General features: G+C 51.3%; 1 protein-coding gene across 1 annotated transcript in view; it reads right to left on the reverse strand.

Moving 5' to 3' along the window:
• Positions 1 to 24,006, reverse strand: part of LOC138283065 (lymphocyte antigen 6E-like) — a 297,207-nt gene that overhangs the window by 10,257 nt on the left and 262,944 nt on the right. The window contains exon 5 of the mRNA XM_069221212.1: positions 3,994 to 4,182. Within this exon, the coding sequence (XP_069077313.1) occupies positions 3,995 to 4,182 (188 nt within the window). The 3' untranslated portion in view covers position 3,994. The remainder of the gene's footprint in view (positions 1 to 3,993; positions 4,183 to 24,006) is intronic.

A 24,006-nucleotide genomic window follows, 5' to 3' on the forward strand; every position in this document is an offset into this window, starting at 1 on the left:
TGCCATGATTTTCATGGCGTAGCTAATGCCACAGAAAACACAGTGGTGGACTTGCTCAGCATGCCAGGGGTGGTACTCTGTCGCCCGTCGGGCTGGTGATTCACATCTCCAGCCCGGCAGCTCATACCGCCATGGAGGTATGAATGGCAGCCAACCTGCCAATCTCATGATGTGGCGTTATGTACACATTAACCCGGGCAGTCGAAGACCGCCAAGGACATAATGAGGGTCTATGTTTTTAAGGGAGGATATCCTGTTGGACAGCGTATTCATGCCATTATCGAGAACAGCTAAAGTCTTTTCCAAATTTTCCTTATCAGTCTGCCTTAAATGCGCAGATGCTTCCATTTGAGAAAGCTTCCAGATCTTTTTGTTTATGGCACGGAGGAATATTTCAGAGCCTGGCTTTCTTGGACTCAACAAACAGTCCTGCAAGTTTACATCTTCAGATAGAGTTTTAAGATGTTCCTTAACTGCTGCTAAGGTGTTAGTCTATAACCACTGTTGGCACAGTTTACCCACACTGAATGTGATAACTATACCCAAGTGTTGACCCGAGACAGAGTGAGAGTCCGGCCGGCAAATCATGAAACCCCCTGAGGAACTAACAAAATGCGCCTCACACCCAGAGAACAAGAAACATAACTTCTGCTTGTCATCTGGCCTGAGTGTCTCAGCTGTGGTCAGACTGCTGCAGCCAACGCATCTGAGCCCCCAGGCCAGTGCTTCCAGTGCCAGAAATATTGTGATGATTGAACTGTACTCACTGATGCGTCAGTGCGGTGTGTAGTACAGTACTCCAACTATGGTCAACCTCTCACCATCAAGGGAATGGGCAGCCAGGCCAACCAGCTGTCAAAGTGCATCAAAAGAAATGGAAGCAGAGACCCTGCATGCAACGGGGTGGTGTCAGTGAGCGTGGAGGCGGAGTCAAATGTGTGGCCAAAAAACAAAATATTCTGTATGTTTTTAGGTCTCTCACCGTCAGGCAGCTACATATAAAATAACACACAGCTTAAAAATAATTTAAATACAAAAAGTTGTGACTCATTGGGAAATGCACAATAGTACGTTATGACACAGCAGTGGTCTGTGTGTAACCAGAGAGCCACACAATTCAATTTTGGCTGGTGCAGTGGAAATGGTGACTTGTGTATTTTTAGTTCAATGAGGCTCACAACCTGTGACAGAAAGAACTGAACATGTAAGTTGTTATTTTAAACTTGCATTAAACACAGTATACAATATACTGCTACAAAACACATTAAATGTTTTATGATAAAATGGTGCTTCCAAAATATACATTTTAGCAACAGCCAGCCTGTCTAATGCAATTTGTTTTAACATAACTGCCCCTTCATCTTCTCCGTGGGGTAGTAAGTGCTATGTGAATACACTTACAATTAAAAGCACTCACATCACAGCTTAGTTGCTAACTGCACTACCACTCAAAAAGAATAAATATTTGGTATCACAAAAATACATCAATTTAAGCCAGTACCGGCTCCAAAGCGTCCTTCACATTAGCAGATTACCTCGTAGCGCTCGTTTGCATGTCTTTCAGACAGCAGCACCCTGGATGGGAGTGGTTTATCTGTCTACCCAGCTTTAGTTTCACAGCAATGAACACTCTGTGAACGGCATCTCAGTTGAAGCATTTACAATATCAGAATCAACTGTCTCTGTGACAATTGTTTTAGGAAAAGTAGGAGAACAGTTTTTCGTAAATCCTTTTTGTGCTGACAATATGGCTGGGGAATATGTGACCCCCTTCCCATGACTCCCATGCCTCCGCCCCCTCCCCCCGAGGTCGCGTCTCACAGGTTGGAGACCTCTGGCATAGAATAATGATACTCAATAGTAAACATCTAGGGACCAGGTGCTGAGAACAGAAATAAATTGCCATGTTTTGTCCTAAGTAAGACTGTTAGCTCTCTAGTTGTTCTTGTGAACAATGCATAAGACTGCAGTAAACATAGGGAAATACAACAGAAAGATATTTTAGAACTATTCTAGGACAAGTCCTAATTATCTTTCCACAGCAGTAATCATGATTTCCCCCACACTAAAGCTAGCCCTAGTCGCTCATCTTCTGCCAATAGTTATTTCTCCATGTCAGGATTACCATGTGTGCTCTCCTAACACTGTATGATCCATGTACCCACATTGAGTTGACCTTCCCTCACCTCAGAGTCCAGCATTGAGAAGAAGTTCAGCTGCCAAGGGGAGACCCTCCATGCCAGATTACCCCATGTGCTCCCCTAACACTGTGTGATTCATGTGCCCCCTTCCCCCCACACACACAGTGAATAGAGCTCTCCTCACCCTAGAGTCTGGCTCTGAGTAGAAGTACAGTTGCCAGGGGGAGCCCCTCCATGGTGGATTAGCATATGTGCTCCCCTAACACTGTATGATTCATGTTTCTCCCCCCTCCACACACACAGTGAGCAGTGCTTCCCTCACCTTAGAGTCTGGCTCTGAGTAGAAGTACAGCTTCCAGGGGGAGGCCCTCCATGCCGGATTACCACATGTGCTCCCCTAAAACCGTATGAATCATGTGCCCCACCCACACACCTACACACAGTGAGCAGTGCTTCCCTCACCTTAGAGTCTGGCTCTTAGTAGAAGTTCAGCTGCCAAGGGGAGCCCCTCCATGCCGGATTACCACATGTGCTCCCCTAAGACTGTATGAATCATGTGCCCCTCCCACACACACACAGTGAATAGAGCTCTCCTCACCCTAGAGTCTGGCTCTGAGTAGAAGTACAGTTGCCAGGGGGAGCCCCTCCATGCTGGATTAGCATATGTGCTCCCTTAACACTGTATGATTCATGTCCCCCCCCCCACACACACACACACAGTGAGCAGTGCTTCCCTCACCTTAGAGTCTGGCTCTGAGTAGAAGTACAGCTTCCAGGGGGAGGCCCTCCATGCCGGATTACCACATGTGCTCCCCTAAGACCGTATGAATCATGTGCCCCCCCCACACACCTACACACAGTGAGCAGAGCTTCCCTCACCTTAGAGCCTGGCTCTGAGTAGAAGTACAGTTGCCAGGGGGAGCCCCTCCATGGTGGATTAGCATATGTGCTCCCCTAACACTGTATGATTCATGTTTCTCCCCCCTCCACACACACAGTGAGCAGTGCTTCCCTCACCTTAGAGTCTGGCTCTGAGTAGAAGTACAGCTTCCAGGGGGAGGCCCTCCATGCCGGATTACCACATGTGCTCCCCTAAAACCGTATGAATCATGTGCCCCACCCACACACCTACACACAGTGAGCAGTGCTTCCCTCACCTTAGAGTCTGGCTCTTAGTAGAAGTTCAGCTGCCAAGGGGAGCCCCTCCATGCCGGATTACCACATGTGCTCCCCTAAGACTGTATGAATCATGTGCCCCTCCCACACACACACAGTGAATAGAGCTCTCCTCACCCTAGAGTCTGGCTCTGAGTAGAAGTACAGTTGCCAGGGGGAGCCCCTCCATGGTGGATTAGCATATGTGCTCCCTTAACACTGTATGATTCATGTTCCCCCCCCCACACACACACACACAGTGAGCAGTGCTTCCCTCACCTTAGAGTCTGGCTCTGAGTAGAAGTACAGCTTCCAGGGGGAGGCCCTCCATGCCGGATTACCACATGTGCTCCCCTAAGACCGTATGAATCATGTGCCCCCCCCACACACCTACACACAGTGAGCAGAGCTTCCCTCACCTTAGAGCCTGGCTCTGAGTAGAAGTACAGTTGCCAGGGGGAGCCCCTCCATGGTGGATTAGCATATGTGCTCCCCTAACACTGTATGATTCATGTTTCTCCCCCCTCCACACACACAGTGAGCAGTGCTTCCCTCACCTTAGAGTCTGGCTCTGAGTAGAAGTACAGCTTCCAGGGGGAGGCCCTCCATGCCGGATTACCACATGTGCTCCCCTAAAACCGTATGAATCATGTGCCCCCCCCACACACCTACACACAGTGAGCAGAGCTTCCCTCACCTTAGAGCCTGGCTCTGAGTAGAAGTGCGGCTGCCAGGGGGAGCAGCAGGGCACTGGTTCTCACGGTGTTGGCTCCGTTGCACAAGTCGGTGCTGCAGCAGGAAACAAAACTGTAATAATATCCGTTCTCCCCCTCTCCTCCTCTGCACAGAGCTGAGCAGCCCCTGTATGTATTTTTCGTTTGCGACTCTATAGAAAAAAACATAAGGAAATTTTAAAGGATCCGTTCATACACCCATACAAAAGTCCTGGCAAAGCTTGACATGTTTGCATTTCTTTGATACTCGTGGGTGTGTCACGCCTGAAGAAACCGAGGTCTAGAATTAAACATCTTTTGGTTTTCCTTGCATGAGCAAATTACACATTTTTAAGATTTTATTTTTATTTATTTTTAGTTTCTCAACAGTGACTAACATAGCATCGTTCCAAGATTGGTATTCAGGCAAACCAAAACATTTTTATTACAAGCGACTTCCTGGATAAGTAAGCAAGATTAATGGCCAAAAAACAATCTCATGTTTTTTATTCTGGTGACAGCCCTTCCCCTCAACCTTTGCCAATTTTTTGTAACCTTCCACTGTTCACCTTTAGGGTCCTAATTTGTATTTTGTCTAAAGTACTCCACAAGAGTGCATGTGTTTTCCAGCTGTCTCCCTATTCTGCTTCTCTTCTACCAGCCACACTCTGTGTTGCTCTCTCTAGCCTACTTACATTTCTCACCCCCAACCTGTGATGCACTTGCACTCATCATACTTTTCCCCTCATGTGTTGTTCTCGCCCTCTCTCTTTTTCACTCTCTCTTGACCGCTTACTTTTCTTCTCACCATATGCCACGTTGCTCTCTTTCTCTTCTCGCCCTCTGCTTTGCTTCTCCCACCCACACACCTCACAGTGCTTCTGTCTCTATTGCCTCCTATACAAAATTACAAAAGCAGCAGTGTCACAGGCTTTTTATTTTCTTTAGTCATGCTGCATAGCATTGGGGATTTTGTGCAGCATGGCTAACAACTATTGGCAAGGACAGTAGATCCCATCGGTGAGACTTCTTGCCATTGGCACAGCATGATTAAGTCTAGTAACAGTTGCCAGGCGTGCAGAGGTAGAACACAAACCAGGTGATGCAATGAGATGAGATCTTACAACAGAAGGTTCTTTATCTGAGACTGTGCTATGGCTGATTCAAAGACCCTTGAAAAGATGAATTGAACATTGAATGATACCCAAAGACAGGATGTGCTGCATTTTTCATCATCAGCGTAGCAGCCAAGCCAATGTTCTGAGAGTTACAGTAGTCCAGCCATGGCATGATGACCCTCTACTGGCTATTTGTGATGCTTCACTGGGAGAAAAGATCAAGCTATGGAAGAGCCAGAGATAATACAAGCAATTACTAGTGATTTTATTATTTTCCGAGGAAAAAGGCAATGTATCGTCAACCTGCGGCCTGAGTTACAAACCTTCTGCACTGGATTTGTGTCACAAAAGTAATGTAAACCTATGCAAAAATTATTTTTGTTGATTTTACTTTTCAACACAAGGTTTTTTTGCACTATACAGTTGCCTGAAAGAAACACATGGCAGCCTTCTTTGCATTTCTCTGGATGACGGGGCATTCTATGAGTGGCACATGGGAGTTCACATGCAATTACTCATGGCTTTTGATGCAAAAGTCTATTTACTAACTACAGGAGACAGACTCTTGCACCACAAAATACACCACTTTGAAGCAGGTGTAAAAATGTCAAATGATATAATTTCTCCTAATGGTTCCCACTGTTCCGCACATATCCAAAGGCTGAAAAGTTTTAAAAGCATAAGTTAATCAAAGTGTAAAATGTGATACTGTAAGGGTACCATTCCAGTACAAAACCTATGCTTGACTTGCACTACAATGTAAAGGTATGTGCATGATGCATGTGCATGATGCTCAACTTTCCTTCCCTCTCTCGCAAAACACAGTGCACCAGCTTTTGGTGATGAACTGTGGTGTGTGACAGATGGTAGACCTGTGCACAAGGTTTCTAGCCAGGTTAATGGGTTTGGGCGGAGTTCTCAACTCGACTGGCCACTCATGAGATAGCCAAACGGTGGTAGACTGCTAAGGAAAAGGACTTCCATTTTATCCTTCTTCAATTACAATGATTTAGCGGTCATCTAAGAGGATACTTCAGCCATGCATTGTCAAAAAATAACGGCATAAATATTATCACACAGTATCAGTGGTAAATGTAGCTGAAGTGATGGTAGTGGTGGAATTCTCACTTTATACCTGAATGGATTGTCCTATTTTAAGGAGTTCAACCCATAAATATATGAGTTGTGACATTCAAGAGACAAAGGGCCTCATTACGACCCTGGCGGTCTTAAGACTGGCAGGGTTGCAGCGGTGATCTGATGATCGCCAAAGCGGTGGTCCAACTGCTTTGGTGGTGGTCACACCACCACATTATGACTGTGGTGGTTGCACTGCGGTTGGACTACCGGCACTACCAGTTTCCCTGGGGCTGGTGGTGCCGCCGGTCCTGATCCGATGTAAAGGCTGGTGGAGATGGGGTGCAGGGGCAGTGTAGGGGCCCCCATGGCCACACCGGTCGCGCATCTCTCTATCTGCATTGCAGATAGTGAATTGTGTGACAGGTGTTGGTGCGCTCTACAAACTGCAACATTGCCGCTGGCTCAATTATGAGCCAGAGTCAATGTTGTAGGTTGTTTACCACTGGGCCAGCGGGCGGAAACTCTGTTTCCGCCTGCTGACCCAGCATGAAACTCGTAATGGGCCCATGGGAAGGCAGCTCCACCTGCGCCAATCTGACCGTGGGAATTTGGCAGACAACATTTTCGGTCCGCCAAACTCATAATGACCCCAAAGTATGTAGCAGTGGCCATGACTGGGGTGTGACTTTAGCAACACAAAAGGGTGATGGACGGAGTGCTGACACTTTTTAACCACTCACCCCAGTCCCAGATCTGGGTTTAATCCATTGTTCTTTTGCTCACTATGCCACCCCAGTTTGGACCCAGCCATATGCAAATCAGTCTTGACCTTGTTCCTCATGGGAACAGTCCAACCCGAACTGCCAGCCCAGGTCCTCTCTGGACCAAAAACAAGCATCCTTGGATGGGTTTCAGGGTATCACTCTTCATCAGCCTGGTTAGCTTCAATCCAGTGGCACAGTGAGCAAGGGGCCCACGTTTGGGCATACCCTTCCCACTTAGGGCACCTCTAGCAAACACAAAAGGATTGGGGTGTAAACAGGTACAGACAGGCTTGGCGTGCCCATGGCACATCACTGGTGTGCCCGCTGTTTATGCCAACTACCCAGACATGTGACGCCACTGTTCAAACACAGGGTCCAGCACATCCTTGAACCAATGTGTCCCTCTCCAAATTTCACCTACCCCCATGATGGCACTTAATATTGCTAGAGAGCACAGTGGGCGTTACTGGAAGACCTCTGTTATGCATTATGACTGCACACAGCTACTACGTCTTCTACTGGTGCTGGTAATGGAAGATATAAACTCTAGCTCTTCATCATCACACTGGGCATGTTAGGGTTTACAAGGAAGGTGGTGCCTTAATATCAGGCAGATAATAGGTAACTCAGGTGTAGCTCACTTCAGCAATCCATCATGTCAGCATCTTACTCCCACAACATATACAAAGGTGTCTCAAAAGGCCAGATGTACCTTCAATACAAGTACAAACACCTTTAATCAGGACTGGTATACTTGTAATGAAACTGTATTAGCTCTTCTCAACATGGCTACTATGCTTAATACTTCTCACCATTGCTGCTGTGCTTTCAAAAATTAAGTATCAACACTTCTCGGAATGGCTGCAGTGCTTTTAATGACACAATATTATACAATGCAAACTCTTCTCAGTTGGGTAACTATGGCCCTCATTACAACCCTGGCCGTAAATGCCGCTTACCGCCGTGCAGAAGACTGCCAACATACCACTGCGGCCCCGGATTTCCACTACAAGTATTACGATCCACAGCTCGGTATCGTAAAACAGACACCCACACAAGTCCGCCACACCAAAGGTCAGTGATAAACTGGCGATAACAAAACCGACACTGTCACGCCAACAGGAATACGCCCACACTATCACGGCCCACGAATCAACGCAGCGGTCTTTTAACTGCGGTAATCCATTGGCGGTACACTGCCACGCTCAAAAGACACACACATTTACAAAACACAACCACATTGGACAATTTGAAATACACATACCTGATACACATACACACACCACACCCACACACCCAATACAATATAAAGCACACACCCACATCACCTACAAACCCTTACTACCAGAATTTTGAAACCATGCCAGAGAGATACACTACCTAAAACAACACCAGCATCCACACACACACAACACCATCACTTACACAACATCCACGCACCTCAAACAACACACACCAACACATCCCCTCACACATCACAACACACACCACCTCACACATCACCCACACCACATCATGGCACCTCAACGGCATCCCAGGTTCTCTGAGGAGGAGCTCAGGGTCATGGTGGAGGAAATCGTCCGGGTAGAGCCACAGCTATTCGGATCACAGGTGCAGCAGACCTCCATTGCAAGGAAGATGGAGCTATGGCGCAGAATTGTCAACAGGGTCAACGCAGTGGGACAGCATCAAACAACTAGGGAAGACATCAGGAAGAGGTGGACTGATCTACGGGGGAAGGTGCGTTCCGTGGTCTCCAGAAACCAGATTGCTGTACAGAGGACTAGCGGTGGACCCCCACCTCCTCCCCCACATCTAACAACATGGAAGGAGCAAGTCTTGGCAATACTGCATCCTGAGGGCCTCACAGGAGTAGCAGGAGGACTGGACTCTGGTAAGGCAAATCTTTATTACCATATCCTCAACCCACCTGCATACCATCACATACCCACACCCTCACCCCCATCACTCCAATACCTCACATATGCCCCACTATCACAACCCAGCCATCCCAATACCAAGCCCTGCATGCAACACCAAAGTATGACACCCATCACCAAAGCATATTCAGTACAGATACTCACACAGACCCCAAACCAACTAGCACACAAGGACCAAGCCAAGAATGCAAGCACTGGAGTACAGGGTCACTCACCCATTGCACACGATGGCACACACAGATGCAATAATCATGCATTTACACCCCTGCAGGACCCCTACCCAACATCACCGGACAGGAGGTTCCAGACATATCCAGTCCCTCCACAGAAGAGACCCACAGTGATGACAGCAGCTCTGCACAACTGGATCAAGATGACCAACCCGGCCCATCAGGGACCTCGGGACAGTCGGTTCCCCTGACACTGGCACAAGCCACCACAGAGCCTCCCCCTCAGGAAACACCACCACATCACCCACCCAGCTGGCCCATACCTCTGTCCCCAGGGCACGTCAATCAGCAGTGTGTCCACCACTACAGGGAGCCCAGGCAACCCCACTAACACAGGACGATCAGGGACCTGGGGGCAGTGGGCACACGGTTCAGGGGACAGAGGCACAGGAAAACAGGGAAGCTGGGAGGACTGCTGTGCGACAGGGGTGAGGTCAGGCCCAGGGAACCCACTCTCCACGAGGTACTCTCCAACATCATGGGAACTTACCATCATTCCCAGGAGACAATGGCAACGGTACTGGCCAAGTTTCAGGAGACCCAGCGGCTGCAGGAGGAACACTATCTGGGGATCAGGGAGGACCTGCAGTCCATTAACAACACCCTGGTCACCATTGCAGGGGTGCTGCAAGACCTTGTCAACACCAGGAGGGACACTGTGGCACAACAAGGGGCCCCTGACACTAGCCTGGACGATGAACAGCCCTCCACCTCCTCCGGTGCTAGTGGACAGGAGGCACCACCACAGGAACACGACACCAGCACCCCACCCCCTGCAGATGGAGAACCACCCTGCAAATGGTTCCTGAGATCCAGGAACAAGACAGAGAACATTGCCAAGACCCACGCCAGGAAATGAGACCCCCCTGAATGTCACCCTTTTGTCCCACTTTGTCACCCTGTCCATCTTTCAACTGCCATTGCTCCACTTTCTATGCCCCTTTGGACAATGCACCTGTGAAACAAATAGGCTGGACTCTGCCATGGACATTCCCCCACCATCCCCCCACCCCATTTTACAAACCCCTCCACTTATTTGCACAGAAATAAACACACTTCAATCACAAAACAATCTGGAGTCAGTCTGTGCTTTCACAAACGTGTAATTGCAATATGCATGGAATATAGCAATGTCAAGTTACTTGTGCACATACCGATGTAACACAGTTGTAGGCCTGGAGGAAATATAGCAGAGGTCACAAAGTGGGACCCACATCTGTGAAATGGAAAGGCAAAGTGACAAGTCAGGGTCCATACACTGAGTGAAAATGACAGACTTCTGCTAGCTCCAGAAATTGTATGAGATGTGGGAGGTAGTGACATACCTGTGTCTTACTGGAAGTATTGCATGATCATGTTGTTTCGGTTGTCGATATCCTCGTCTGCCTCCTCTTCTTCACTGTCTACAGGCTCCACAGCTGCCACAAGACCACCAGCTGGACCATTCTCCTGCAGAAAAGGCACCTGCCGTCGTAAAGCCAGGTTGTGCAGCATACAGCAGGCCACGATTACCTGGCACACCTTCTTTGGTGAATAGTAGAGAGAACCACCTGTCAAATGGCGGCACCGGAATCTGGCCTTCAGGAGGCAGAAGGTTCATTCGATCACCCTCCTGGTTCACCCATGTGCCTCATTTTATCGTTCCTCTGCCCTTATCCTGGGATTCCTCACTGGGGTCAGTAGCCATGACAGGTTGGGGTAACCAGAATCACCTGCAAATATCGAGGGACAACTGTTAGACACACACTAACCATTAGGGACAACCCCATACCCAAACACCTATTCACACTATGTAGGGTCCTTGGCTTCACCTATTAGCCACACACGGTGCCTCTTAAGTTGCCCTATCACATAAGGGATGCTTCTGTTTCTCAAAATGTAAGTATCATGCACTGAGCCAGGAAACTTGTCATTCACATGGGAGATGTACTGGTGTGCCAAACACACCATCTGCACATTCATTGAATGGGAGCTCTTCCGGTTTCTGTACACCTGTTCACTCCTGCAGGGGGGTACCAATGCCACATGTGTCCCATCAATGGCACCAATGATGTTGGGGATATGTCCCAGGGCATAGAAGTCACCTTTCACTGTGGGTAAATCCTCCACCTGAGGGAACACGATGTAGCTGCGCATGTGTCTCAGCATGGCAGACAACACTCTGGACAACACGTTAGAGAACATTGGCTGGGACGTCTCTGATGCAATGGCCACTGTTTGAAAGGAACCACTTGCTAGGAAATGGAGTACTGACAGGACCTGCACTAGAGGGGATATCCCTGTGGAATGGCAGATAGCTGACATCTGGTCTGGCTTCAACTGGGCACACAATTCCTGGATTGTTGCACAATCAAGTCTGTATGTGACTAATATGTGTCTCTCTTCCATTGTTGACAGGTCCACCAGCGGTCTGTACACAGGAGGATGCCACCATCTCCTCACCTGCCCCAGCAGACGTGCCTTATGAAGAACAGCGAGCAGAGAGTCAGCCAAAACTGAGGTATCACAAAATGTAATTTGCAGAAAATGTATTAATCCGCACTGTGCCTGTAACTGTGTATATTCCAGTCCTCTATTGGTGTGACGCAGTTATTATTAATGCCATGTGGCCCCCTGAAATGGCGGCTGCCTGACCTGTAAGGTGGGACAAGGGGATATGAGGTAACTGTGCTGGCGTTGTACACCGTCATGGTGGGCGGACGAAGACCGCGGCCCAATTCAGCATTGGTTAACATTGGGCCCTATGGGTCAGAGGAGCCAATGACGATGTACGCCGGCAGTGACAGTACGCACCGCCACGGACGTGACTGCCATTTTCTGTCTGTTCACTCACTTGATACCTGACCTTCAACAGGAGAGGACCTACACTGCAAGTGCTGCTGTGACCTGTGTCTGGAAGCGACGATGGCTCATGTGTCTGGGGAAAGGGCCCCAGACAAACAGGTGAGTACACTGTGAGCATGCTGCATGGGCAATGCCTGTTTTGAGTGGTGTGGATGGAAGATACATTCGGGGCTGAGGCCTGCATGTGCGGATGGTGAGTGTAGGTGCGTCAGGGCAAGGGTGGGAACGGGGGCAATGAGTATGACGGTCCGGACGGGTAAAGAATTTCCTTTCCCCCTGTACCATTCCTCTAGGTCAGCGCCCACCAGAAGAAGGCTATTTGGCGTGCCATCACCAAGGACATCCGGACCCTGCGGGTCCACCACAGACAGAGCACCGACTGCCGTAAAAGATGGGAGGACCTGTGCTGCTGGAGCAAGAAGACGGCGGAGGCCCAGCTGGGGATCGCTTCCCAATGTGGGAGGGGTGCCCGTCGCACCATGACCCCCCTGATGTTCCAGCTCCTGGAGGTGGCCTCTCCAGAGTTGGATGGGCACTTGAGGGCATCACATCAGCCACAAGGGGGTGAGTACACTCCCATTCAGCTGACTTTGCACGCATTACGAGGTGTCTGGGTGGGGGAGGTGGGCAGTGAGTTCCCCTAGGCCAGGGCGATCTTGGTAGACAAGGTCCCTTATGAGGCAGGCTATGTGGCACCCCAACCCCACTAGTGGTTAGAGCCATCTACACCTAGTCAGGCTCCTGTGACTTCCAGGTGTGCAGCAATTGGGCTTAGGCCTCGTACCCCATGGGCATGTGATTAATCTAGGAACTATAAGTGCATGGCGTAGTGCAGAGGGCTGCTGTGTCTGTACAGTGGTGCCAGCAAATGCGGGGTCATGGAGTTCACCAACCATCAGGGCTGCACGTATGCCACGGAGCGAGGGCAAGGATATTCCGCCACCTGCCAAGGTTAAAAAGGTGCCCACATCCCGGAGGGAGAAGCCGAAAACACCTGCCACCAAGGGGTCAGCGAAAACGAAAGGGGATGGTGGCAAGACAACTGTGCCACCATCAAAGGTGGGGAAGGGCAAAAAACTGAAGGGCAGGTCAGGAGAGGGCATGGTGGCACCGCCACCTGCCCCGCCTCCGGCACGTCTACAGCCGCTGCAACAGTATCCAGCCTCTTCCCCGGTGGGCAGCTGTCCGAGGCTGCAGGAGACATCCTGCTTTCTCCTTCAGCAGGTGCTGACACATGCCTCACGGCCACAGACCCCACTGCCAGCACTGCTGCCACATACCCCGCCGCCAGCACCGCCGCCACAGACCCCGCAGCCAGCACCGCCGCCACAGACCCCGCAGCCAGCACTGCCACGACGGACCCCGCAGCCAGCACCGCCATGACTGCACTGGCGCAAGCACCGCCAGCGGCCCCTTGACGTCCTCGGACAGTGGCACCATCTCAGACATGCCTACCATCCTCAGTGGTCAACCGTCCAAGACTGGTGGTGAGTTCCAGGACCCTGGGCAACTTCCATGAAGCATTACTGTCATCACAGTTGTCACCTGCATATGGAATGCGAAGCCGCAGCAGTGTGGGGTATGTCTTTGCCTCCATGGCGTATCATGCTACCTGTACCTCGGCAATCTTGTGTCACACACACCCAGGTGAGGGAATTGTACCAGCCACACTGCACGTGGAGCACTCTGGGCACAAAGCCCCCTCCAGAACCAGTGGAGAAAGGCATCCACTACCTCAGTCCTTGGCAGGATGAAGCACTCTGGGCACAAAGCCCCCTCCAGAACCAGTGGAGAATCACATCCACTACCTCAGTCCTTGGCAGGATGAAGCACTCTGGGCACAAAGCCCCCTCCAGAACGAGTGGAGACTGTTATCTACTTGAGAGACTGTGGCTTTTCACTCCCCAGGATAAAGCAGTGGGCAACCCACCCACTGGAGAGACTTGAGAGACTGTGACTTTGCACTCCCCAGGATAAAGCAGTCGGCAAACCACCCACTGGAGAGACTTGAGAATCTGTGGCTTTGCACTCCCCAGGATATATCAAAGAGCATGGAGCCCACTCGTGCAGCAGTGGCGGCGTGCGTTCATCTGGCTGAGGTGCCCCCCTCCCCCTGAGGTGCCTGTTTCATTTTGATCTGATGCCCCTGCAGTGTTCTCTCCATTTCCAGTCAGCTATCTAGTGCGGGCTTCGTCCATGCATTTTGGGCCCAGTGGTCCACAGACAATGATTGGTGCACTATCCAGACTTGTGTAGTTGGTGTACATAATTGCGTTTACTGGATTTTGAACTTTGATAATGGGATTTCACATGATTACATTCGTTGAAATCAATTCCTTTTGTCCTTGCATTCTTCCAGGGGTTGGTGGGGGTGAGGGTGGGGGTATGTGTTCTGTTGCTGCATGTATTTGTGTGTATGGTGTTGTAGGTAAAGGTGGGGGTGCGGGTGTTGCGTGTTGCATGTGTGTGTCACTCTCTTTTCCCTCCCACCTCCCCTGTGTTGTAGGTGCAGTACGTACAGTGGTCGTCGCAGCCGTCGTTGGAGCACCTGATAGAATAGAAGGAAGACCATAATCTGCAGTATCTGCAATTCGGGCTCCATTGCGTTCTGGTTCCTCGTGGGGTGTGGAGAGGTGAGTGTTTTCCCTTCTGTGTACTGTTTCCGCCGTGTTTTTGTTTGCGTTGGTTCCGCCCCAGAAAAGCTGGCAGATAGGCATCTTGTGATAGGGTGGGCGGTACATTGTCTTCCGCCTGTCTGTTGGCGGTATTCTCTGTGCTGTTTGTTTCTATTGCTATGGCGGTCGGAGTGTTAAAGTAGCTGTCTATGTTTGCGGTTTCCGCCATGGTCGTAATCCCATTTTTTTTTTCGCCGGCCTGTTTGCAGTATTACCGCCGCTTTAACACCGACCGCCAGGGTTGTAATGAGGGCCTATATGTCTACTTGACAATTCCATAGGTCTATTAAAATTTTTGAAATTAAGATCCACAACTCTAAGCATGTCTTCCATTAATTTATAGGACACGTCATCACTTTTCAGTAGGACTGGAATGTACTGGTGCATTTATAGATAGCACGTAGGCCTTTAATAAGATGATATTTTTAATGGAGAGTAACATTTCTCATGAGTATTTTGTGAAAAGTACTAAGGATTCTCATCAGGGATAGCATCCTATTTTTGAATAGTGCCAAAATTTCCCAGTAGAGAGATTTGTCATAGATAGGAACAATACTTCTACAGGGTTCACATACATAAATTATACAATGCAAGCATTTCTCAGGATTAAGAGTTGGTGGACATGGTCTTTTGTCACAACGGCATTGAAATACCCTCACCACCAAATTGAACGTCCACCCACTTGATTTAAAAATGGGTGAACATTAAGTATACATTGACTACTCCGTCTCTGTTGCTGCCGTGCTCCTCAGACAGCCTGTCTGAAATGGCCTTTTTGCAGGTTTACCCAAAAGGTTTACCTGTCCTCCTCCTCTTTTTCGGACATTCTTTAGCACTCTGAGCACTTTAATACTTCTAACCAGTGCTAAAGTGCTTGTGCTCTCTTTTTTAATTATGATAATATAGCTGTATCCACAATTGCCATATTCAATTTATTTGTAATTCCCTTGTAAAGTGGTATACCATACACCTAGGGCCTGTAAATTAAATGTTACTAGCGGGCTGGCAGCAGTGATTGTGCCACCCACCTAAGTAGTCCTATAAACTAGTCTCAGGCCTGCCATTGCAGAGTCTGTGTGCAGTCCCACTGCCACTTCACCTTGGTGTTTAAAACCGTTTGCCAAGCTTAAAAACTCCCCTTTTATTAAATATAAATCATCCCTAAGGTAGGTCCTATGTAGACTATAGGCAGGGTGCTATGCAAGCTAAAACAAGGACATATAGGTGGTCATTACAACCCTGGCGGACGGTGTTAAAGGTGCGTGATACCGCAAACAGGCCGGCGGACAAAAAAATAGAATTACGACCCTGGCGGAAACCACCAACAAAGACAGCCACTTTAACACACCGCCTGCCACGGCGGTACAGACAAGCAGCGCGGCTGTTTCCGCCAACAGACAGGCGGGAGACAATGTACCGCCCACACTATTACAACCCGCCAATCCGCCACCTTTTCCGGGGCGGATTCACAGTTGATAAAAACACAGCGGAAACAGTTTCTGCACTGGGAAAACGCTCACCTCAACACATCCCACGAGGAACGAGGACTCCATGGACCCGGAACTCCAAATACTCCCTGCCCTTGTCTTTCTGCTCCTTTACGACCAACAGCTATGTAGGCGCAGAAGATACCGGTGAGTACTGCATCTACGACACGGGGAGGGGGGGTGGCAAAAGTCAGGGACACACACACGCAGCACCCCCACCCCCACCCTCGCATTATACAACATACACACAAATGCAGTCACAAAAATCACATTAACAACCCACAATCCCCCCGGAAGAATGCAAAGACAATGCGAAATTCGGGCAAACATTGTAATGTGCCAATATACATGTCATACAAAAATATACAGATATATATCTCTAAATCACTCTTATTTACACATACAATCCGAGAAGTAGTGCAGATATGTACACAACAATGTCCGTGCACCAACAGTCCAAAAATGCATGTTCGAGGCCCACAATAGATACCTGACCAAAATCGGAGAGAACACTGCCGAGGCATCAGATAGAAACACTACAGGCACCTCAGGGGGAAGGGAAGGGAGGGCACCTCAGCCGGATGACTGCAAAGCCAGATCTACAACGGGGCTCCATGCCCATTGATGTATCCTGGGGAGTGCAAAGCCACAGTCTCTCAAGTCTCTACAGTGGGTGGGTTGCCCACTGTGCCATCCTGGGGAGTGCAAAGCCACAGTCTCTCAAGTCTCTACAGTGGGTGGGTTGGCCACTGTGCCATCCTGGGGAGTGCAAAGCCACAGTCTCTCAAGTCTGGTGGGTTGGCCACTGTGCCATCCTGGGGAGTGCAAAGCCACAGTCTCTCAAGTAGATGCAGTTCTCTACTGGTACTGGGTGGGACTGGTGCCCAGACTGGATGAGTCTCCCTGTGAAAGTTCATGTCCTGTCACTGTCCCAGCTGCACATGGGAGAAGGATGCCTGATGTGGCGGTCCATTCATTCCTACATGGTGCATGCCCTATTCAGCTGTGCTTTCACATGGAGGTTCAGGACTGTTCAGCGGTGCTTTGCCATGGCGGTCTTTGCTCTGTTCAGCGGTGCTTTGACATGGTGGTCTTTGCCCTGTTCAGCGGTGCTTTGGCATGGCAGTTCTGGACTGTTCAGCAGTGCTTTGCCATGGCGGTCTTTGCCCTGTTCAGCGGTGCTTTGACATGGCGGTTCTGATATGGACATTGGTGTGTGGCATGACAATCTCCACACTGGACATTGGTGTGTGGCATGACGATCCCTACAATGGGCATTGGTGTGTGGCATGACGTTCCAACATTGCCCAGCGGGGCTGTGGCATCCTGGCTCCTCCTGGGCTGTGACTCCGGCGGTGGTTTCTGGACCAGTAACGATACTTGTGCCCTCCTGGGCTGTGACTCCGGCGGTGGTTTTTGGACCAGTAACGATACTTGTGGCCTCCTGGGCTGTGACTCCGGCGGTGGTTTCTGGACCAGTTACGATACTTCTGCCCTCCTGGGCTGTGACTCCAGCTGTGGTTTCTGGACCAGAAACGATACTTGTGCCCTCCTGGGCTGTGACTATACTTGTGCCCTCCTGGGCTGTGACTCCGGCGGTGGTTTCTGGACCAGTAACGATACTTGGGCCCTACTGGGCTGTGACTCCGGCGGTGGTCTCCTGACCAGTGACGATACTTTGGCCCTCCTGGGCTGTGACTCCGGCGGTGGTCTCCTGACCAGTGACGATACTTGGGCCCTCCTGGGCAGTGACTCCGGCGGTGGTCTCCTGACCAGTGACGATACTTGGGCCCTCCTGGGCAATGACTCTGGCGGTGGTCTCCTGACCAGTGACGATACTTGGGCCCTCCTGGGCTGTGAATCCGGCGGTGTTCTCTGGACCAGTGACGACGGTGCTGGCGGTTGTGTCAGGACCGCCGGAAATGATGGCGCACTTCTCCGCTGTGACACTCGCAACAGGCTGGGCAGACGTCCTCTGGACCTTCCCCACCTTTTTTGGAGTTACAGCTGACTCACCAATCGCCTTCGATCCCATGTCACTTGTTGTTCCACCAGGAGTCTTAACACGGTCCCGTCGTCCACTCTCCAATTTCAGAGCCTTTACAAGGGGTGGGCTGCCAGTGCCCTGGCTCCGGGTCCTACTGCCTGCCCTGGTGGACGGTGCACTCCAAAAACCTGGAACACGCACCACTGGTACTGGAGGATTTTTGGCTGAGGCGCTACAACGGGACTGATGAATTGGAGGGGGGCTGGGGAGGGTGCAAAAAGGTCAATTTGACATAGGGACAGTTTCTGACGGACACTGGGATGGGTAGCTGAAGGGGGTCTGGGAGTGGAGGATGAGGAGGTGGTTGTAGGAGGTGTTACTTTAGGTGTTTTGGGTGCAGGTGCAGGTACTGTAGGCTGTCGTGAGGTGGATGGATGTTGGGTGAGTGATTGCCGGCGTTTGTGTACTTTGGGAGGGGGCGTCACAGACACACTGGGAGAGGACACAGGGGATGTGTAAATGGCAGTGGAGGTGGTGAGTGCAGGTGAGCGGCTTGTGGTGCTGGGTGTCCTGGTGCGAGTCCTAGTGCCTGTAGATGTGGTGCATGCAGGTGTGTGTGTAGACGAGACTGGGAGGGAGGAGGGAGAAGAGGAATAGGGGGACACAGTGGAGACAGTGGATGTTGCTGTGTCTGTATGTGGGTGAGGCTTGCGTGAGTGCCTGTGGTGTGTGTGGTGCCTATGTTTGCTTGAGCTACTTGTGTGTGTTGACTTGTGTGCATGCTGGTCTGCAGATGTGCTTGGGATTGGCTGGGGTACAGGGGATTGGGTCTGGGTGGAGGAAGTTGGAGGGGGGAGGCTGGACACAGGGACAATGGCTGCCATCAGTGCTGAGTCCAGAGATTGCAGGGTTCGTCGAAGGGCAGCCTGACCAGAATGAATGCCCTCCAGGAATGCATTACCTTGTTGCAACTCTCGTTGTACACCCTGGATGGCATTCACAATGGTATACTGCCCAACAGTGAGTGACCTGAGGAGGTCAATGGCCTCCTCACTGAGGGCAGCAGGGGTGACAGGGAAAGGTCCTGAGGTGCCTGGGGCGAAGGTGATGCCCACCCTCCTGGGTGAGCGGGCACGGGGCGAACGCTGAGGGGCTGCTGGGAGGGCGGTGCTGGTAGGGGAGGTGGCGGCTGTACCTGTAGAAGTGGAGCGCACAGATGGTGCCGCCACCACAGGGGAGCTCCCATCGGCGGACGAGTCCGTGTCACTGGTTGGTGATCCGGTGGCCGACGTGAAGCTCCCCTCGCCCTCCGTCCCACTGGTGCATTCAGAGTCCGTGGTGTGGCCCTCCATGGCCATGTGGGATGCAGCTCCCTCGTGCTCCGGTGCCACTGTACCTCTGCCTGATGATGCTGATGCACAAAAGGACAGGGAGAGCAGGAAAAGGGGGGGAGACAGAACAAAGAGAGTTTTAGTGCATGGCATACCGCTACCGGTGGTGGACAAGACAGACGCAGCAGCCCCATGCATTACGCCGTGCTCCTGACCTCTGCATATGCAAATTCTGGGATATGGCCTACATTGCAATGGTGGAAATCTGCACACATGGATGCCACAGGGGCAACTATACCTCAACTTGGCACTCTGCTGAGGTGGGGTTGAGTGCCACATTGCCTACATTATGGAGGGGCCTTGCCTACCTATCTCGCCCTGGCCTAGGGACACCTGCAGCCCACCCCCCCCACTCAGACCCCTCCACAGCACGCAAAGTCCGCAGAATGAGGTTGTACTCACCCCCTTGTGTCTGCTGTGATGTCCTCAAGGGCCCATCCAACTCCGGGTAGGCCACCGCCAGGATCCGGAACATCAGGGGGGTCATGGTGTGACAGGCACCCCTCCCACGTTGGGAGGCCATCCCCAGCTGAGCCTCCGCCGTCTTCTTGCTGCAGCGGCGAATGTCCTCCCATCTCTTCCGGCAGTGGGTGCCCCGTCTCTGGTGGGCCCCCAGGGTCCGGACCTCCTTGGCGATGGCACGCCAAATGTCCCTCTTCTGGTGGGCACTGACCTACATGACATGCACAAGGGAAGAGGAACAGTCATTACCAACTGCACCGTCAATGTGAGTGGCCCCCTCCCTACTCTGACCATGTGGCCCATTCATTCCCATGCATTAATGTACTATGAGCTCTGGCCCCTTCCCTGTTCCACCCAACCCTCTCCACCCAGGCCTAGCCCATACAACGTGCTCCCTCTGTAGTAACCTGTTGGTCTGGAGGACCGTAGAGTAGCGTGTACTGGGGGAGGACCCCATCCACAAGTTTCTTCAACTCCTGTGCAGTGAAGGCAGGGGCCCTTTCCCCAGATTGAGCAGCCATCTTCGCTTCCAGACCGAGGTCACAGCAGCACTAGCAGTATAGGTCCTCTCCTGTCGAAGATCAGGTATCTAGTGATTGAACAGATAGAAAATGGCGGTGACGTCCGCGGCGGTGCGCATCATCACCGCCAGCGCACCTGTTCATTGGCTCCTGGGACCAATAGGGTCCAATATTAACCAATGCAGCATTGTGCCGCGGTCTACGACCGCCTACCGCAACGGTGTGCAACGCCAGCGCAGTTACCCCACAATCCCATTGTCCCAGTTTAGAGGTCAGGCAGCCGCCATTTCAGGGGCCCACATGGCTTCATTTACTACTGCGTCACACATAACTAGGCCTGCACTCAACACACATACAGGAAGGGTTTATTGTCTGGTGTAGTCTTGTGTGTAACTGTGTGTACATACCTGGAGGAATAGTGACTGGTTCTTCGCTGTTGTCCTTCTTAGGCACCGTCAGCTGGGACATATGAGAAGATGGCGGAATCCTCCGGTGTACCGACCGCTGGTGGACCTGTTGACAATGGAAGAAAGACATGTCATCGTCACCTACAGGTTTGACCGTGCCACAATCCAGGAACTATGTACCCAATTGGAGCCAGACCTGATGTCACCAATCCGCCATCCAACTGGAATCCCCCCTGAAGTGCAGGTGCTGTCAGTGCTCCATTTCCTTGCAAGTGGGTCTTTTCAGACAACAGTGGCCATGGCATCAGGGATGTCCCAACCTATGTTTTCCAACGTCTTGTCCAGAGTATTGGCTGCCCTGCTGAAACACGTAAGGAGATACATCATATTCCCTTAGGTGGAGGATTTACCTACAGTGAAAGGTGACTTCTATGCCCTTGGACATATCCCCAACGTCATAGATGCCATTGATGGGACCCATGTAGCTCTGGTCCCCTCCCCACAGGAGTGAACATGTGTACTGGAACAGGAAGAGTTATCATTCGATGAATGTCCAGATGGTCTGATTGGTAGACCAGTACATCTCGCAGGTTAATGCAATGTTCCATGGCTCTGTGCATGACGCCTACATCCTGCGGAATAGCAGCATCCCTGATATGATGGGTCAACTCCAGAGGCACCGTGTATGGCTATTGGGGTACTCTGGTTACCCCAACCTGTCATGGCTACTGACCCCAGTGAGGAATCCCAGGACCAGGGCGGAGGAACGGTACAATGAGGCCCCTGGGCGGACTAGGAGGGTAATCGAACGCACCTTCGGCCTTCTTAAGGCCAGGTTCAGGTGCCTCCATATGACAGGTGGATCCCTATTCTACTCACCGAAGAAGGTGCGCGACATCATCGTCGCCTGCTCCATGCTCCATAACTTGGCATTGCGACGCCAGGTGCCTTTTCTGCAGGAGGATGATCCAGATGACGGTATTGTGGAAGCTGTGGAGCCTGTGGACAGTGATGAGGATGGAGCTGAGGAAGAAGAAAACAACAACAGGGATTCAGTCATACAGCAATATTTCCAGTGACACACAGGTGAGAACATTTTCTGGTTTAACATTACATTGACTTTCACACGTCTACCTCTATCCTGTACCTACATTTCACTCACTATTTGTTAATTGAGTTGTACCCTTCCATTTCAGTTTCACAAGTGTGATAACCTACGTGTCAACTGCTTGCATCCTAAAGGGCTTGTGATGTGTGACATTAGTATGTTGGCCTTACAATGGGTAACCCATTATGACACTGTAATTGATAATACAAAGTTCCAAATCATAGACTGACTCCAGATTTTTTTGTGTTTCAAGGGTGTTTATTTAAGTGCTCAAAAATTGAAGGGGGGTTGTAAACTGGTGATGGGGGATGGTGGAGGAATGTCCATGGCAGAGTCCAGTCTATTAGTCTCACAGGTGCACTGGCCATCTGGGCATTGGAAGTGGAGCTGAAGCAGTTCAAGTATGGACAGGGTGACAAAGTGGGACAGTGGGAGGACAATCAGGGTGGTCTCATTTCCTGGCAGGGGTCTTGCCATCTTGCTCTGTCCTGTTCCTGGATCTCAGAGACCGCTTGCGTGGTGGTTGTCCGTCTGCAGGGTTTGGGGTGCTGGTGTGGGGGTCCTGTGGCGGGGCATCCTGTCCACTAGCGCTGGCGGAGGTGGTAGGCAGTTCATCGTCGTGGCTAGTGTCAGGGGCCCCTTAGAGAGCCACGGTGTCCCTCATGGTCTTTTGAATGTCCGTCAGCACCCCTACGATGGTGCCCAGGGCGGAGCCGATGGTCCTGAGCTCCTCCCTGAACCCCAAATACTGCTCCTCCTGCAGACGCAGGGTCTCCTGCAACTTGTCCAGGACCGTTACCATCGTCTCCTGGGAGTGGTGGTATGCTCCCATGATGGGGGATCGGGCCTCGTGGAGAGTGGGTTCCCTTGGCCTGTCCTCCCTCTGTCGCACAGCAGCCCTCCCAGTTCCCCTATGTTCCTGTGCCTCCGTCCCCTGGACCGTGTGCCCACTACCACTGCCCCCAAGTCCCTGTTGTTGTTGGGTTATCCTGGGTGCCCTGTAGTGGTGGACACACCGCTAATTGACCTGTCCTGGGTAGGGAGGTTTGGGCCCGCTGGGTGGGTGCTGTGCTGGTGTTACCAGAGGGTGGAAGGTCGGGGTTGGGCTGTGGCTGGGCAAGGGGGACCGACTGTCCTGAGGCCCACGATGGTCCGGGCTGGTCATCAAGATCCAGTGGGGCAGAGCTGCTGTCTTCACTGTGGGCCTCTTCTGGGGGTGGAGTGGTGTTGTCTGGACCCTCTGGTGTGGTGACGTTCCTTCGGGTTCCTGCAGGGGTATAAGAACATGATTATTGCATGTGTGTGTTTCATGGTGTGCAATGGGTGGGTGTGCATGCACCCCAGTGCAGGCATTCCTGTGTGGGGGCTTGTGTGTTGATGGTTGGGGGGGTGTTCTGGGAATGTGTAGTGAGCATGCTTTGGTGAGGGGTGAGCATGCTTAGTTGTGTCATGCAGGGCTTGGTGTTGGGATGGGTGGTTGGTGTCATGGGTAGATTAGTGAGGATTTGGGGTGATAGGGGAGGGGGTGAGGGTGGGGGTGTGTGATAGCATGCAGGTAGGGTGGGGGATATGATAGTTAAGATTAGACTTACCAGTGTCCCATACTCCACCGACTCCTCCGAGGCCCTCAGGATTCATAATGGTCAAGACTTGCTCCTCCCATGTTGTTAGTTGTGGGGGAGGAGGTGGGGGTCCGCTGCCAGTCCACTGTACCGCGATGTTGTGCCTGGAGACCGTGGAACGCACCTTCCCCCGAAGGTCGTTCCACCTCTTCCTGATGTCCTCCCTATTTCTTGGGTGCTGTCCCACGGCGTTCACCCTGTCCACTATTCTTCGCCATAGCTCCATCTTCCTGGCTATTGATGTGTGCTGTACCTGTGAGCCAAATAGCTGTGGCTCTACCCGTAGGATTTCCTCCACCATGACCCTGAGCTCCTCCTCGGAGAAGCGGAGGTGTCTTTGACGTGACATGGGGTGGTGTGT

The sequence above is a fragment of the Pleurodeles waltl genome, chromosome 2_2, assembly GCF_031143425.1.
Source record: "Pleurodeles waltl isolate 20211129_DDA chromosome 2_2, aPleWal1.hap1.20221129, whole genome shotgun sequence".
NCBI lineage: Eukaryota > Metazoa > Chordata > Amphibia > Caudata > Salamandridae > Pleurodeles > Pleurodeles waltl.